The 18,853-nt window shown below is 51.5% G+C and overlaps 1 protein-coding gene across 2 annotated transcripts in view; it reads left to right on the top strand.

The window, feature by feature from the left end:
- LOC147621627 (receptor homology region, transmembrane domain- and RING domain-containing protein 2-like) overlaps nt 1-18,853 on the top strand; it is a 109,253-nt gene that overhangs the window by 24,872 nt on the left and 65,528 nt on the right. For both annotated transcript variants that reach the window (XM_086824418.1, XM_086824417.1), the window contains exon 2: nt 15,540-15,767. In XM_086824418.1, the coding sequence (XP_086680544.1) occupies nt 15,540-15,767 (228 nt within the window). The remainder of the gene's footprint in view (nt 1-15,539; nt 15,768-18,853) is intronic.

The raw sequence follows: 18,853 nt of genomic DNA, 5'->3' as shown, positions 1-18,853 counted from the left end.
AAAGGCTCCCATCCACCGTGGGGTCACTGGCTCGAGAGGCATGAACCACTCCTCTGTGAGTGCCTCCTGAATATCATCTCTCATAATCAACCCCCCTCTGAAGTGACTCAGCCTCTCCACCTGGATCTCCTCTGGGAGACTGCAGAAGGCCTGCCAGTCTCCAAAACTACGAGCTGGGCCTGCCGCTAAAGGCCCCCAGGCTAAACGAGGCCGAGAACCCAGCATATGACCCTGCTCTGTGCGAACCGCTGGGCTCCAGATGAGCGGCTGTATGGCCCGCTCCTCAACACAAGAAGGAGGTCGCTGAGAGAGCCCCGGTCTCAGCAGCTCCCAAGCTCTCAGGATACTCAAAGCAAATCTGTCCTCCCATCCTCTATTGAGGCCTGTCCTCCTCATCTCTATGAAGATCCAGCGAATCTCTGGTGCCCAAGTGCCCCCTGCTGGGGGCGCCCGAGCCTGCAGCCGCTGCAAGAGGAGCTCTTTCCAAGGCTCACCGCCTGGAAGCAACCCCCGAACAATAAGCTTCCCCAATAAGGCTCTGCTCTGATCGACTGGATCTATAATGCCCAAACCTCCCTGAGCCAGCGGAAGTGTAATAACTGCCCATGCAACCTTTGCCCGAGCTGGCTGACCGTCCCGCCCAGACCACAGAAAGTTCCTGATCAGCCTCTGTACCTGGCTGATGCAAGAGCTCGAGAAGATCCAGCAAGACGTAATGTACCACATGGTCGCTAACAGCACCTGATTTGCCACCACCACCCTCCCAGCCAAGGATAGTCGAGCTGTACTCCAATACAAAAGCTTCTTCCGAATACTCAGAAGAAGCAGGGCAATCTGCTGCTCAGGTGACAAATCTAGGCCAATCTGGCATCCCAAATACCGCACTGCTGTGCCTGGAGGAATCCATCTAAAACCGGGGTCCGGGCTCCATGCCGGAGTGGGAGCACTACTGATCCAAAAGGCCACTGTCTTGCGCCAATTGATCAATGCTCCCGAAGCTGCACTAAAAACCTGGAGCGACTGCTCTGCCCGAAGAAGATTGGCCTCTTGGCCATGCAAAAATAAGCCCGTGTCGTCTGCAAACTCAGCATCAAGCAAGTCCTCCCCCCAGACTGGGAGCTGAAGTCCTCTCAAACCAACCTCCTCTGCCGTCAAATACATGCTCATAGCCTCCGCAAAGAAGAGAAAAAGAAAGGGGGCGAGGGGACACCCCTGACGGACTGATCTGGTCAGCTCAAAACTCGGCCCCCGTCCTCCTGCAATCAACACCTGGCTGCGAGCTGTGGAATACAGAGCCGCCACCCCTCTGATCCATCCTGGCTCAAAGCCCAAGTGAAGCATAGTGCCCTCTAAGAAACCCCAATCAACTCTATCGTATGCCTTCTCAAAATCGAGAAGCATCACGACCAAGTCCTCGCCAAGAAATCTAGCTCTGGCTGTCGCCTCCCAGAAAGTAAAGATGTTGTCAAGGATACTGCGCTCCTTGACAAATCTTGTCTGAGTAGCATGAATCAACTCCCCCAGGAAGGGCTGTATCCTCAAACTCAAGGCCTTTGCTAAGACCTTGTAGACAGTATTGAGGATCGTAATAGGCCTCCAATGCCGAATATCATCTGATACTTCCTCCCCCTTGGGGATAAGATAGATCAAGCCCTCTGAAAAGCTCTGCGGCATCACCCCAGTGTCCAAAACATGCTGAAAGCCCTTGCAGAGGCGTGGCCCCAAAAGGTCCCAATAGCGCATAAAAAAGGCCGGCGTCAGTCCGTCCTCCCCTGGGCAACTATGTCGCGGCAGGACCCTCAAGGCCTCGGCAAGCTCAATCTCTGAAAGAGGCGCACCAAGAACTGAACGCATACGATCTGTGACCCTCCTCTGCACATGGGCCCACACAGTCTGTCTGCAAGCATCTCTGTCCTCAGTGGCTGGCTCCGCTGAAAGCAGGTCTCTATAAAATGCAGTGGCAATGGCTCTGATCTCCCCGGGCTCAGTAGCTACCGAACCATCCGGTCTACCAAGCTGACAGACTCCTGCCCGAGCATGGCGGGGTCCAGTGATCTCAAAAAACTCACCAGTCACTCTATCACCAAGCTACGTCCACTGAGAGGCCTGACGACGATAGTAAAACTCATGTCTCTGCTCCTCTGCCTCTCTAACCTCCTGGCGTGCCTGGCTCAGCTCGGACACCAACCACTCACATGCCGGCTGCTGCTCCTGGAGGCGCTGTAACGAGGCAAGGCTGCGTCTCAGCCGATGCTCCCTCTCGCGAATCTCTCCCAGCCGTGTCAAAGCTGCAGCGTGCAGAAAAGAGCTAAGCTCGATGAGTCCCTGGGCACACTGGCCTGCTGCATCTTGGTCAGAGCACTGACTATCATGCCAGATCCTCTCAATGTCCTCAGCGAGACTGGGATCTGTAAGTACCCTCTCTGGGATCCTCAACTGCAAGCTGGGCTCCTGTGTCCTCTCCTCCCATGTCAGGATAACTGGCGCATGATCTGAAAATGAGGTGCCAGCGAGAATGCCGACGGAGCCCCCTCGCTCCCCTAACCAGTCGCCCACATAAAAGCGATCAATCCGTGATAGATTAGTCCCTCCCTGTCGACGATCCGACGGAGAGAAACTAAGACTGTCCTGAGAACGGGAGAAGGCCCCATGCTGCCATGCATGAGTGATCCTCAGTGTCATGCAAAACCAGTCCCAAGCTGCAAGCTCCGTGCCGTGCACTGTAACATGACTGCCTCCCACCCTATCGGCCGGGTCCTCAAGCATGTTGAAGTCTCCCCCGACACACCAATGTGCGGCCTCTGGCAATGCATCCGTAACCTGGGTCCAGAACTCTGCTCTGGCACTAGCATGATTAGGCGCATAGACGTTGAGCACGCCCAATAGCTCATCATGCATCCTCAGAATGACATACTGTGCTCTACCAGGCACAATGATCCCTCGATCCACAATGGCCTGCCGCCATACATCTGCAATGACCATGCAAACTCCTCCCTGTCCACCCAAAGGACCAAACCCTGCAGACCAAAAGGTATCCCATCTACCAGGCATCACCGAACCATATCTCCGGATACTGCTCTCACCCAAGTGGTGCTCTTGCATCATCAAAATATCAATGCTGCCACCAACCAGGCATCTCTGAAGCTCCTGCCTCAAGCAACCTCGATAGCGTATAAAATGTGCTCCGCCCAGGCCCTGTACATTCCATGAGATGATCCTCATGGATGACCTGCTGAGGTAGATGCTGTCTTAGCCGTGCGGCGGGCCTTCGCAAGGGCCTGGATGGAGAGTAGTCCCCATCCCAGTGGTTGCGAATCTGCCCACCCGGTGTACTGCAAGAATCCCGGATCAGGCGCCAGTGGCTGTGGCCCATGGCGACTGCCTCCCGCTCTGACAGAGCAACCTCGTGTATACATACATATCTAGGGTCGCGTGCTAAGTCTGCCACTATACGCACGACCAAATGACGAATCCCTGAGGCATCCACACTCCCGGGATCCAAGAAAAAATGAGCCAACTCCCAGAGCCGGCCTATCACATCTGTCACCTCCAGGTCGCTCACATGATGAGAAAACTCAACTGCCTGAGTCTTCAAAGTGCTAATAGCGAGCTCTAGAGTCCACTCCCGGTCGCAAGGGCCACAGAGAGGGAACGAGAAGGCCACTGCTGAATCAAGTGCCTCCTCCCCGCGGGCCGGAGGTATCACTACATGAACGTGGATGGGTGCTGGCTCATGGGAGCCCTCTGCTCCAAAAAGCCGAGTGAAGGCGTAACCGAAAGCCTCCGATCGCTGTCTAACACCGAGGCGACTGAGCCGACTGCGGATAGATGATATCCGTGAAGCCCGGATCGGCATGGCAGGTCTCCTCTGTGGTGCTCGAGCGAGGTCGGTGCTCAGCGCCCTCCGGACTGCGGGCGAGCGCCAGGGGACTGCCAGGGTCTCCCGGGAAGGCGAGGCGGGTGGGGGGGGGGAGGAGGGGGGGCGAGGGGGGCGGAGAGGGAGCCGCTGCCGAGACCGGAGCGGGGGCGGGAGGAGGTGAAGGTGGAAGCGAGGCAGTGGGAGGGGATGGGGGTGGGGGTGGGGGTGGGGGGGGTGAAGGAGGGGGTGCTGGCATCTCCTGGTCCTCAGTCGCTGCAGGGGTCTCCTCCTGGAGGGGAGCAAAGTTGTTCCTCACGGGAACCCAGTGAGGCTGAGACTGTGGCTGCTGCTGCAGCGGTCTCTGTGCGTGCTGCTGTGACTGTCTCCCTCGGCGGCGCCCCTGTCCAGGCTGCCACTCCGAGGTCTCTGTGGCCTGAGCAGGTGTCCCGGAGGCAGCCTGCCGTGCCGCATCTGTGGGCGGGCCATCAGGGGCCTGTTGCTGTGGTGAGGGTCGAGGTCTCCTGCGAGGGCAGGCCTTGGCCAGATGGCCGACCTGCCTGCATATGAAGCACTGGTTCGGGAGCCCCGAGAACTCCACTCTCTGATCAATCCATCCCCCCCCTATCCTAGGTAGCTGAATGACCTTAGGAAGGGAGGAGATGTCAGACACCAAAACTCTGATGGAGGGTAGCCCAGCTGCTCTGGCCACCACTGAAGCTGCTGTGGGGCCAGTCTCGAGTACCGAGCCCACCAATGCTCCTAGCCGAGAGAGAAGCGGAAGATACTCCCGGCGGAGTCCAGGGAAGCAAACTGTAACATGAAAAAGGCGCTCTCCCTGCTCAGCCGCTGCTGGATCAAAGCCATGCTGCCAAGGTCTGAAGAAAGCCCGAGCACCCCTGATGTCAAGGGGACTCATGGCAAGGACCTTGGCCACACTCTGGGCGGTCTCGAACTCGATCTGATAATGTCTCCAGCCCAGAAGCTGTACGTCCAGGATCTTGCCCACATCTGCAAGAAGGCGGGCCTGGAGAAGATCCCGGATCTCCCCTCTGCTGGGGCGAGTGCCGACTATACGACAGATGGTGGAATGGGCCTGAAGGCGTTCCACCTCTGCGGTGAGGCTCGCTTCCTCTTCCGGCGAAAGAGAAAGCCTGATGGGGGTGTCCTCGGGGGCGGGCGAGGGGGCTGCGGATGAGTCCCTGTGAGGCGAGGCGGGAGGAGTCTCCATCAGAGTCTGAAGCTCAGGCGTAGGCGAGGCGAAAGCGGAAATCTTGCAAGAAACGGGCTGCACACAGAGAGGCGGAAGACCGGAGGAAAAAAGAAAAGCAAAACCCCCTGGGGGGCGGAAGTCAGCACGAAAAGGGAGGGGGGGTAAAAATGGCGAAGGAGAAGCCCGGGGGGAGGGGGGGGGGCGGTAGCTGCGCGAATGAGGGGCGGGGAGGAGAATGCTGGCGGAGGGGGGGTCGGGGCGATGCAGAGGTGAGATGGGCGCGAGGAGGCGAGGAGGGAGGGGGCGAGGGGGTGAGGAGGGTGCGCAGCAGCGAGGGAGGGGGGGGCGCAGCAGCGAAGCAGGCGAAGGGGTGGAAGAGAGAAGGGCGGCGGGCAGAGCAACGAGGGAGGGGGGGGCAGGAACTACAGCAGGCGGGGGGGGGCAAGAGCAAGCGCAATTGCGGGGGGGCGCTGGTGTGCAGGACGCGCAGGCAGGGACGGGGTGTAGCTTCAGTGAGCGTGTCGAGGTCGTCCTAGTACTACCTCGAAGCTAGTCTTGTGTGCGTGTAGCACACGGTAGATACACAGTGTGCACATGACAAGCCACCCCTGCCCCCACCACCAGGTCCCTGCCCCACCACCTCCACCTTCTTCACAAAGGGCATGGTCCTCAAGGCCATTCGCAGACTACGCAATGGGCGAGGCCAAGATCATGAGGGACTCGCTGCCGAGTACATCTCGCATGCCCATGATACCCTAGCGCCCCTACTAGCCTACATGTTCAATAGAGCCCTTTGTGCAGGATTTCCACCCTCTTGGTCCACCAACACCATCACCCCCATCCTCAAGGCCGGAGATCCACTTGATCCTAATAACTACAGGACGATCATGATTGGCCACACATTGGCCAAACTCTATGGATCAATGCTAGAGGCGGAGCTCATTCATTTGCAGAGAGCCAGAGATGTAGAGCCTCGAGACAGGCTAGCTTTAAAAGGAGCTACTCTACCCTTGACCACATCTTCACCCTCCGTGCCATCATCGAGGCGGGTAGAGCACGACACCAAAGGACTTACTGCTACTTTGTGGATTTCCGCAAAGCTTTTGATACTGTACCCCGAGGCCGCCTCTTACACCGTCTACAAGAGATCGGAGTCCCATCTTACAGGGTTTGGAGCATCATCTCCCTCTATGAGTCCGTCACTAGACGAGTGAGAGCCCCAGGAGGTACATCACAGGAGATTTCCAGCACTATTGGGGTGTATCACTCACTCTTTTTGGCCTCTACATTGATGAGATCTCGAGCTTCATTGATGGATCAGGCGGGGCTGGTCCCACACTGGTGGGCATATTGATCCCCATACTACTTTATGCAGATGACAGCGTCCTCCTCTCAGACTCAGCCGAAGGGCTTCAGAGACACTTGGATGCCTTACATGACTTTTGCACTTAGCGGGACCTCTCTGTTAACCTTGGTAAAACCAAGGTAATGGTTTTCAATACCTGACTTTTGCACTCAGCGGGACCTCTCTGTTAACCTTTGTAAAACCAAGGTAATGGTCTTCAATACCTCTTGCCCCATCACATCCAGATTGAGCTTCACATATAGACGGGATCCTGTGGAGATTGTCTCATTCTATGTCTACCTTGGTGTCACTTTCACTGGCCCACGCTTTACCATGCTTCCCGCAACACATGCCAGAGTGACGCGGGGATATGCAGCCTTGAGCTTACTTGAGCGGTAGTGCTTCCAGGCACATATCCAGGAGCCTAGGACGAAGGGCTGGCTTTTTGACACCCTCGTCACACCAGCTTTCATGTATGGAGCAGCTTTCTGGGGGCTAGATTTATCTGATGAGGATTGGCAACGAGTTGAGAGGCCCCAGGTCATGATGTTCTCCCGTATGATCTGCAGCAAACCATCAATCCCACACTAGATTATCTAGGCAGAGTTTGCTGCAGTCCTGATGGTAGTGGAGGCACTCTTCCAGACAGTCACATACCTCCATCACATCAGTCACATGGATCCCCATAGGTACCCGAGGCTTGCCCTGGAGTTCTCCAGACAGCTAGCACTTGAGGGGCACTCTGGAGTATGGTATGCACTAGTTTCCACTTGGTTCTCAGTATATGGGCTCTGCATGGACCGCCTACCCCCCCTTCAGTACAGTTTGGACTCCCCTTTTCTCTGGCTGTCTCACGAGGATACCAACCGGGTTATCCGGTTAGATCTTCTTAGCCTCTACACACATTGCACATGGATCACACGCCCGGAGCTCCCCATGAAGATGCACTTTTACAGAGACCACTTCTCCACACTCGCTGAGGATGGATTCATCCAGCAGTCGGGCTACTTGAGTGTTCACATGTCCCATGCCATGCGGAGTGCGATTGGTCATATATAGGTTTCTTCCCACCGCCTCAGAGTGAAGACAGGTAGAGCTGAGCACATCTTCAGAGCCGGGAAGCTCATACGGACACCCAGAGAGGAGAGGATCTGCCGACTATGCCACACAGAGGTTGAGATGGAGGAGCATTACATATGCGGCTGCCCAGTGTACTATGAGATCCGCGGGAGGTTTCATTGTCTGTTTCGTGAGGGATTCGGTCCACTTTCCAAGATCATTGACTTCCAGGACTAGCGTTGCCTGGGCCTCTTCCTACTTGAGCTCTGCAGACACAGGGACACCTTCTTGAGATACAGGCCCCAGCCACCCCGCCCCCTTCCTCGACAGCCAACCATCACCAGTTTCTTCTGGACCCAGGAGGTGGAGGACACCGACATAGTGGATCTTGTGGACCCTTCACGAGCTGCTCGGACCTACCTCGCCCGAGAGGAGTTACCTTGGACCGAGCCTCTGCACTCCAGCGTGCCCGACACCCTCGATCCCCTCGTCGGCCACGATCACCTCATTAGCTCCAGATCCAGTACATGCTCCATCGCGATCGAGCTACCTTTCCACGTGACATAGCTGAGGGAGACCTCTCGGCCATACTCGTCAGCCCCATGCTTGACATTTTGGGGAGTGGTATACCATCTAGTCAGAGCTGATGTTGCTCCCATGTTTTTATGTTCTTAGTATTCCATGAGGAGTTTCCATGGACAATTTTTGTAACACGCGGAAGTTCTGATAGTCTTCTTTCAGCCCTAAACACCACTTAGAACATGTTGATGCAAAAACGTAGACATAAGGGAGAGTATATAGAGAGAGAGCTGGAAATTCAGTATATTCATATGGTACAAAAAGGCACCCTAACTATCCACACAATGATCTGGCATCGAGTACCATACCAGATACACAGAATCACTGACATCATCCCAGAGGGAGACTCACAGTGCGGACTGGCACTGTTTCATGTGCAGGACAGTGCACACCTGACCTTGGACTCATGTGCAGGACAATACACACTTGACCTTGGACGACTGGGATGGAACCCTGGCTGACTCGTCCTGGACTGGGCTCACATGGGACCAGTTTGCCATCCCAGGTCCTGCACCTTTTGTATAGATATGTCTATGTGGCATCCAAGTGCGGGAAGCACGTGACATCCCCTTCTGCTTAACTAGACGGAAGCTGCATAGCCTCCAAATAATCCGTTAATAATATCGGATAGTCCTTGAAAAACTCTTTGTCAAGCCATACCGCTTCGTGGGTCCCTCGGTCCCGAAACTTCGTGAGAAACTGTCTTTGCCTTCGGCCTGAGCCATGCTTGAAATGGTGCAAAAGGATCTGTTCTGGAACCATAACTTCTGCTTCATCAACAATATCTGGTTTCGCCTCGTCTTTAACTTCTAAAGGGATTGGACTTGCATATGGCTTTAACCAACTGACGTGAAACACATCGTGCATAGTCTAACTCGGAGGTAGCTTTAATTGCATGGAAACCTCATTGATCTTTTTCTGGATGGAAAAGGGTCCGAAGCTCCTGAAAGACAACTTTGGGCATCGCTTGCCCACCTGCTTCAACCTTTGCTTCATAAGCCAACCTGTCTTTTACTGACTCTAAAATCTCTTGGTACGACTCCGTCACTCTGTTCGCTTCAGGTACTGAAGACGAGGTCCTGGTCAAAAATGAGTGGAAAGGTCTTCCAAACGCTTCCTCATATGGAGTCCTGCCAATAGCTGAAGAAAAAGAATCATTCAAAACAGCTTGAACTAAAGGTAAATATGATTCCCACTTACCTTGCTGATCGTTGACATAACACTTTAGCACATCAAAGGCCAATTAGTTGTATATATTGGTTGTATATCTCCGTCTGGCCGTCCGTCTGTGGGTGGAATGCACTGGAAAAATTCAATTTAGTACCAAAGTTATCAAACAATGCCCTCCAAAAATGACTGGTAAACTTGGCATCTCGGTCTAACACTATGGTCCTAGGAATCCCGCCAATCGGGTACCAATGCCGAATGAACAACTGGGCAACATCCTCGGTGGTCACATTGGCCGTGCAAGATATAAGCATAACAAATTTGCTAAATCTATCAACTATAGTTAAGCACTGAGTATTACGCTTACTCGGACTGGGAGGCAGATTCGTGACAAAGTCCATTGAAATATCTTGAAAAGGTCCCTCAGGAATTGGCAAGGGCTATTACAACGCTATCTTCTTTCCACGAGGAGCTTTCACCTTTTGACAAATATCATAGCGTTGAACATATGTAAACACATCTCGCCTCATCTTTGACCAATAATATTGCCGTTCCAATTTCTCCAGAGTCAAATTCAAGCCCCTATGACCACCAGTAATGGCGTCATGGGCATCATGGAGAAGAGCTGCCCTGAATGACTTCATGACACACAGTCGGCCTTTGTAGAAAAGCCAACCATTGCGTATCAGAAAGTGGCATGGTCCTGTGGCATCCAATGCATGTTCCCACTGTGTACCGAATTCCTCGGAATCCGCGTACGTGTGCTTCATGTCATCTAGTCCCGTACCAACAAGGTCGAGTCTAGTGGTTTGAATCGAAGTCACTTGTCCCTTCCTGCTCAAAGCATCGGCCACTGGATTGGCCTTTCCCGGAAGGTACTCAATCATACCACCGAATTGCTGGAATATCTGGCTCCAACGGTGTTGTCGGTCACTCCACTGTGCACTTGGCATTGTCTGAATCCAGCGTAATGCCTGATGGTCAGTGCGAACCTCAAAGTCATGGCCATACAGAAAATGTTTCGAATGTTTCAAGGTCTGTATAACTGCTAAGAGTTCACGATCGTAGACTAAGTAATTTTTCTGTGCGGGCAGTAACTTACGAGACATGTAAGCTACTGGATGACCATTCTGTTGTAACACACCGCCAATTGCGATGTTACTCGCATCGGTGATCACTTGAAATGGTTCGTCCCACGAGGCAAGTGCTAAACAAGGCGCTTCTGATAAAGCCACCTTGAGGTTCTTGAATGCCTCCAATGCTCGTGGAGTCATTCGAATCCGTTGCCTTCTTGTCTTCACACCCTTAAGCGGATCGGTGAGATCTGCCGAGAGGTCAGAAAACCTGTCTATGTGGGTGGAGTATGCCTGGCATATACCCACAAAGGATCTGATGTTATAGGCTGTCTGAGGTACTTCCCAATTGACAATCTCGGCCACTTTAGCCGGATCAAGTTGAATGCCTTCGGCACTAATTATGTATCCCAAGTAATGCACCTGGAACAGATAAAATTCCGACTTCTTTTCATTGACGTAGAGCTCATTGCTTTCCAGCAACTTAAGGACTTTCTCCACATCAATGTCATGCTGCTCAACCGTAGCTGAAAATACCAGGCTGTCGTCTAGAAATATGAACACACACTTTCCAATCAACTCCCGGAAAACACGCATCATCATGCGGTTAAATGTAGCTGGGGCGTTTGTCAAACCAAATGGCATGACCACAAATTCATAGTGGGCCCATTCCGTACGGAAGGTTGTCTTGGAGATGTCTCCCTCCACAATCCTCACCTGGTGGTACCCACTCTTTAAATCAAGTTTTGAGAACACCTTTGCTCCATTCAGCCTCTCAAGAATATAATCTATTCTAGGCATTGGGAATCTACTCTTGATAGTCAGCTTATTGAGTGTACGATAATCGACACACAATCGATTCCATTGCCTTGGAAAGGCGATGAAACTTGCTCGGGGGTTCCGAGCCTGGGAGGAGGTCAATCTTGTGGTCCTCCGGTCTGGACGGGGGGAGCTGGGGAGGGAGATTATCCCGAAGAAAAATCTTCTGGAACTTTTCATGGAGAGCCAAGTACTTCTCGGAAGCACTGGCCACCGTTTGGGCTGTCTGGATGCATATCATTGCACAATGTGCGCCTTTCCTGAGTGCTGGCTTAGCCTGCAAGTGGCTTATGAGCGGAAAGTTCGGAATTCTTGGTTCACACTTAATGGTCACTTGGGCGACACATTCTGATTGATCTGGAACATGTGCTTGTCCCACTTGACACCAGGAAGAAACTTGTGAAACCACTGAATGCCCAACATTATGTCTGCTTGTACAAGAGGGGCAACCATAAAATCACGCACAAATTCTATGTCCTAAATTACTAATTTAGCACCTAGTGCTTCATATTTGACGCTCGTTGTCATGCCTGTGCTAAAACCCTCAACCTGTTTCTCCACCCAAGTCAGGACAAAACGGGCACGCCTAGTGGCCTGTTCCGTGACCACATTCTCCGTGCTGTTGCTGTCAAACAAGACAACGACTCTCTAGCCACCTATGTAGCCAAAGGACTTGAGCAATTCGTTGCGCTCATACTCCTGGTCATGGGCGTCCTTCTACTTATCTTCGAGTTCTCGGCTAATAATTGCTCCAACTGAAGCACTGGGATTTGAAGAACTAGGGGCAGCCACTGGGGTCTGTGTGGGAGGTGGGCTCACCACGAAAGCTGTGGAGGCAGCGGCGGCGGTCTTTGGAGTCTTCTTAGGACACTCCCGAGAAGTTTGTATGACAAAAGAAACATCTACCCTCCTTCTTGTACTGAGAAAGCTCCTCAGCACTCAACTTGCCACCTGTCTTGCCTGCCTCCGCTTTCTGGTTTGGAGTAGCTTAGACGCATTGTTCGAGTTCTTGGAGCCAGAGGCTCCCGTGCTCTGTCCTGGGGAAGACCCCGTTTGGTTTTGGCCTTCTTCCCCCGAGCCGGTAGCCGGCTGGGAAGTCTTGGGTTTGCCACCATTATGCTTCATTTCTGCACTCCGCGCAAACGAGAGTGCGTCTTCGAAGATGGCTGGCCTAAACATACGCACCTCCCACTGGATTTGCGTGTCAAGGCCATACAAAAATTGCCCTTTCTTGTCCGAATCAGATAAGCCTAATTGCAAACATAAAGTCGAAATTCTATTGGCAAACTGAAGGACTGGTTGCGCGTTCTGACGCGCTCCCCTGAACTCGTCTTCAAGTCACTCAAGGTAGTGGGGCGGTAGAAACCGTTGCTTAAGGTCGCGGACAAACTGGTCCCACACATAAGCTGCCATACCTAATCTGGTGTGGGCATGAGCCCACTGAGTCTACCAAGGAATGGCCTCACCTTCCAAGTACCAATGTAACACGTGGAAATTGCCCTTTCTTGTCCGAATCTGATACCAATGTAACACGCGGAAGCTGTGATAGTCTTCTTTTAGCCCTAAACACCACTTAGAACATGCTAAAGCAAAATGCTAAAGCAAAAACGCAGACAGAAGGGAGAGTAGAGAGAGAGAGCCACCTCTCTCTACCATGTCCCCAAGCAGCCGCCTCTGCCCCATCCACTTGAACCTCGTCCCCCACACTCTTCCTTCTTTCACCTCAGCATGGTGAGAGATGCTATTGACAGGATGCAGACTGGGAGAGCACAGGATCATGATGGACTCCTCATCGAGTATTTCTCCCATGCTAGAGACACGCTAGCCCCTTTACTGGTTCACATGTTTAACAAGGCTTTATGTGAAGCAGGGCTGCCCCTTGTCTCCTACTCTATTTGGTCTATACATTGACGATAGTTCACATGTTTAACAGGGCTTCACCCCGATAGTTCACATGTTTAACATGGCTCGCTAGAGAGGCAATGCTCACAGATACAGTTTCAGGAGCCGAGGACGAAGCTTTGGCTATTTGATACTCTAGTTACACCTGCACTACTGTATGGTGCCCCCATTTGGGGTCCTAGCTTATACCATAGGAGGAGACAGAGGAGAGAGCCGGCCGAGACAGATACAGAGGAGGTATATGATGGGTGGAAGCCGATGGAGAGGCCCCTAGTGGCGATGATCTCACGCATGATTTGGAGTAAACCATCAGTGCCACATGAGATTGTGCGGGCAGAGATGGGGCTGCACCGATAGTGACAGAGGCTCTATTCCAGACAGTGACATACTGGCATAGGCTATGGGAGCTTCCACTTGATAGATACCCCTGGCTAGCCCTGGAGTCCTTGAGACAGTTGACACTTGTGGGAGATACAGAGTGGTGGTATGCACAGGTAGGCACTTGGTTTGGCATGCACGGTATGCAGATGGAGGCACTCCCCCCCCCTTCCAGTACAGCATAGAGGCCCCGACATTTGCTCTCAGCCGCACAGAGCGGAACAGGGTTATCAGGAAGGACATTGTCAGACCTGGATACTCAAGAGGACATGGAGTTCACCTAGTCGTCCACTTGGGACAGATGGCCTTCTACAGAGATCACCTCCTATGCCTAATAGAGGATGGGTTCATCATCCGTCCACGCTACATGGACATACACCTATCCTTTGGGGTGAGATGTGCGATCGGCCAGATCCGCACCTCATCCCACCAACTGAGAGTGGAGACTGCCAGATATGGGCCTAGGGCAGCCGCACCAGAGGACAGGATATGCCAGCTCTATCACACAAAGCCCGAGACAGAGGACCATTACATATGCTGATGCCCCCTACGAGATTCGGGGGAGGTTCCACTGCCTCTTCCGAGCTGGGTTCGGACCACTTTCCAGGATCATGGACTTCTCGGATCAGAGATGCCTGGGACTTTTTCTTCTAGAGCTCCGTAGACACAGGGAGTCCTTAGTGAGATCTAGATCAGTTGTACTTGCTCGAGGACCAGCACACAGAGCTCTCACTGACTTCTTCCATACCAGCACTCCGAGGGCCGATCCACCCATCATACCCAGACCACAGGCTAGTGTACGAGCTCGGCCGAGAGGTGTGACACTCGACAGAGCCACTGAGTTATGCAGGGCTCGACGCCCCAGACCCCATGGCCCTCGCCCACGGCCACGCCACCACAGGAAGATCCGGGCCATCATCTCCCATCATCGTAGGACCTTCTCGCGCTAGCTCAGTTTTACCACCTTGAGCACCACCATGTCACAGCGGCCCATGAGGGATGTATTAGGGTGATATGAGAGCTCTCTGCTCATGTACCTAGATCAGATTTTAAAGGGGCGCGTAGCAACGGGTGCGCAGCGCGAAAAGCCACCGGTGCACAGAAAGAAAGTTTTATTAAATGTCTACAAAAGACCCAACGGGTTTGTGAGACCAAAAGTGATACAATAGTGTCCATGTAATCTCATCATGGTACAAAAGAAATTACAGAGGAGAGCTACGAGTTGAGAATGCCAAATCCGAGAAATATGATACAAAATGGGACCATCATCATCATACAGCCTAAGGAGCTAACCTCGGGGTAGGAGAGAGAGAGGGCATCTACTAAAAAAGACCCAATGGGCCCATGAGACCAAAGTGATACAATAATGTTCATGGTATATCTCATCATGGAATAGAAAATAAAATAGAACAAATCAAAACTATCTCATTGGAGTGATACAAAAATGTCCATGGAAATCTCATCATGGAATACAAGAAACATGAAACATCAAAGGACCATCAGCCCCCAGTAAATGGTATACCACTCTCCAACATAGTTCATAACATACGTTTAGCAAACGCATACGCATTTGGGTATGTAAGACTGTTTCGAGTATGTTTCCGGCCCGGGCCAAGTAACATACGTGACCAATATAATACCTTATAGAAAGGACGAGATTTAGACAAATAGATACAAATATACATTGTAAACTCAAGCTCTCCAAGTTCCATTATAAAAACTTACAAAGTTACAACTTACAAGTCACATAAATGCTCATTGCATGGACCGATTTTCGATTAAAAAAAACGTAGTAACTTTCAAAAAATGTAAAACCTTAGAAAAACATAAAAAAAAAGCACGAAGCACGAGTTTCAAACGCGTATGTTGCAAATGTTTGCTTCATGCAGCAAATGCGAATGTTATGAACTATGCTCTCCAATATATCAAGCATGGGGCTAATGACTATGGTCGGTTCCCTATCACATATAAATTTGATGTACAACCATGCATGATGCATCAATGAAGCTATCCATTGCATATCCTATAACTGCATTCAAGGTTTTATCTCTTGGGATGATTTGAACCTTTGTATTGTGTAAAGCTACTGGCTTAATCTGAATAATCTTTAACACATTGTTTTCGATGCTGATTTTAGTTCTTTGGCAGCACGCAGAATCTCTGGTGCTGGTATCGTAGGATTACTGTCTGCAGCAAACCCATCAAATGCTTGTGTACCTCCTCAAGTGGCTGTTGCCAAACAGACCAATCTTCCTGCTTTTCTTCTCATAGAACGTGGTGATTGCACATTTGTGACAAAGGTGCAGCATGCCCAAGCTGCAGGCTATGCAGCCGCAATCGTCTATAACAACGAGGATGACCATGATTTAGTCATAAGTAAGTATTTCCAAGCTCAAGTATGCCTTGTACTTGTTCTTCCTTTCTCAGCTTTTTAATCTCCCTTTCCACATTTGATGTGCGTATCTTCACTTTGGTCCAAGAAACCCAGCATGGAGGCTCCAGTGGTTGAAGAGTGTTCAGAAGTTATGGTAGCTAGGCCGAGAAGACCAAACCCTTCATGCTTCACAGACTATCTTTTGGAACCATTATTGAATGCTTTCTTGAAAGCAACAATAACAGCTCATTGCTGTTGGGTCCATTGTCTTCTATAAGCACCCTGAGGTTTACCAAACGGTGAATGGTGCAGTGTATATTTGAAAGCCTGTTTGCTTGTCTGTTTCATCTGCCCATGTATTAATTTGTTGGGTGGTTGCCCAATTGGTTCTACCCCTTTGAGTGGAGATGCTGTGTCCAGTTTGTTGTCCACTTAGCCGGCTTTCCTTGTTGCATTGCAATGTCCCGTGTCCACCAGTTGGTCGTTCTTCCCCCCCCGCCCCCGGGGGTAGTAGTTATTTTTCTTTCTGCGCGTGCATCATGTGTGCCTGTCGGAAGGCGATTTTTCGTGGGTGCTCAAGCCACATGGAGTTCCATAGGTGGGAGTACCAGCAGCGACTTGAACCCAGGACCTCTCGTGTTGATTATGATGTTTGGATAGCTAGAAGTGTTGCTTAGGCATGATGTTTATGCATGACAAGCACACTAAACATTGTGAGCTACACTGGTGTGAACTGATTAATACTAATGACTCAAAAGATTAACATAAGGAGGGCAAGATGATGATACGCTTGGATCTCCATTGATTAGAGGCCTTTAAATAGGCATGAGTACATGCCTTTAGCTCAAAGCATTGCCACCTAATAGTGGATTAATGAATTTGGGCTCTCTTTATGCTGATTGGAATCCTCCTAGCCCTACTTGAGCTAGGCGACTTGTTCTAGTTAGATTCTAGGGCTTTTGACTTCTTATATTGCTCAGTTACAATACCTAGGTTCACTCTAAGGCTTTAGGCTTTACAACATTAGGCTTAAATGGATTCTGAATTGTGAAGTTCTTTCCAAAATTTGCCCTAAACACAACTGAAAACACGGTTAGTACTAAACTAAATCATGGTTAGTACAAACACCCCTAGTGGGAGCGGGTGTCTGGAGGAGTCTCTCTCGAGAACTATGAAGCTCTAGTAGTAGTCTGCCAAGCTGTCGCTGGTCCGAGGCCTCCATCGACTGATGTAGTGAAGAGTGCTCCTCAAACAATCCTGCATATCTATCTTTGACCCCTTGGTGGGCTCTACATCTACATACAAAGTGATCCTCAGTCTCGACCTCCTCGTGGCACGTAGCTGTCCAATAGCAACGCGAGAGCGGTGTGGCATGTATACATCCATATACCGCGGTCGGTGTATAAACCCATCCCCTGAGATGCTCATAAAGTGGTCTCTGTAATACAGCATCTTTAGTGGTAGTGGGCTCTCTGGTGCTGTCCATGTCTCTTGTATGTAGCGCTGCCATATGTCCTGTCTCATCACTCTGTTCCTCTCATTGAGAGAGAGGTAACCTCGTGGAGCAGACTGATCATACTGAAAAGGTGGCAACCGCTCAATGTCTATCCCATGATGTGAGAACCACTGTAGCATCTGTGCATACCAAGATCCAGTGTGTCCAGCCTCAGCCAGCTGTCTGGATGCCTCAAAAGCTCGGCGGGATAATCTCTCCGTGGGCATCTCCCTCATCCTGTATATAAAGGAGATTGTCTGGAACAACGCCTCCACTGCCATAGGTGGTGCAGCAAACTCAGCTCGAACAATGTCGTGCGGGACGGATGGTTTGCTGTGTATCATCCTCGAGAGCATCAAGATCTGTGGTCTCTCCAGCTGTACCCATGTGGAGGCTGCAAGCCCTGGTGCCCAAACCGCTGCTGAATACATCAAGGCTGGTGTCACTAATGTATCAAAGAGCCACCCCTTCGTGCGGGGTTCCTGAAAATGTACCTGATGACATTGACGCTCAAGGCCAGCAAGAGCTGCATACCCCCAGGTCACTTTGTCTCGGACTGCCTGAGCCATGGAGAAGCGTCCAGCTGAGCTAGTAAATGTGATGCCAAGGTAAACATAAGAGCTCACCACCTCGACCCGCCCTCCTGCTAATGTGAGAGTAGTGTGGCTCCTGACTGCGGGTGAGGTGTGGAAGATCATAACCTTGGTTTTCCCAAGGTTCACTGTGAGACCGTGCTGTGCGCAGAAGTCATCAAGAGCCACAAGGTGTCTTTGAAGCCCAACCTGCGTGTCGGATACCAAGATGATGTCATCAGCATAAAGCATAACATGGACAGTAATACCTGATAGCTCAACCCCAGAGCCTCCTCCTTGTGTGATGTAGTCGACCACCTCATCAATATAGAGCCCAAAGAGCGTGGGGGAGAGTGGGCACCCCTGCTTCACACCAATGGTGCTAGCAACTGTGTGTCGGACAAGCCTCCTGGGCATCGGACTCTCCCAAAGACCTGCTCATATAGCCTGTATATGCCCCACATCATGTCTGAGGGTATGCCTAGTGTCTGTAGTCGTCGAAAGAGGCGCTCTATGGGCACGGTATCAAATGCCTTGCGGAAATCCACAAAGCAACAATAGAGCCGTTGCCTCCGTGCCTTGGCCTGATCAATCAGGCACCTCAATGTAAAAATGTGGTCGATGGTCGAGAAGGCTCGTCGGAAGCCTGCCTGGCCTGCTGCTCTCAATCCCCCATCCTTTGCATGAGTGCTCAGCTCTGCCTCCAAAACGGCCCCGTATAGTTTGGCCAATATATGGCCAATCATGGTCCTGTAGTTCCCGGGGTCTAGTACATCTCCTGCTTTATGGATCGGCACAATAGTGTGCATCGTCCACTCAGCCGGAAACCCCTCTGACAGAGCTCTGTTGAAGAGATGAGCAAGAAATGGTGCCAATGTATCAATAGCATAGATGAGATGCTCTCCCTGTAATCCTGTATGATCTGTCGCCCGTCCATGTTGGAGTCGACATATGGCCCTCCTAACCATAGGTGGGGTGAAGAAGGTGGAGACTGTGGGGCATGGCTCTGTGGGCTGTGGTA

The sequence above is a fragment of the Cibotium barometz genome, chromosome 30 (genome assembly GCF_041138505.1).
Source record: "Cibotium barometz isolate CiBa-2024 chromosome 30, ASM4113850v1, whole genome shotgun sequence".
Lineage (NCBI taxonomy): Eukaryota > Viridiplantae > Streptophyta > Polypodiopsida > Cyatheales > Cibotiaceae > Cibotium > Cibotium barometz.
Note: the sequence above shows the minus strand (reverse complement) of the source record. Positions and strands in the feature narration are given on the sequence as shown.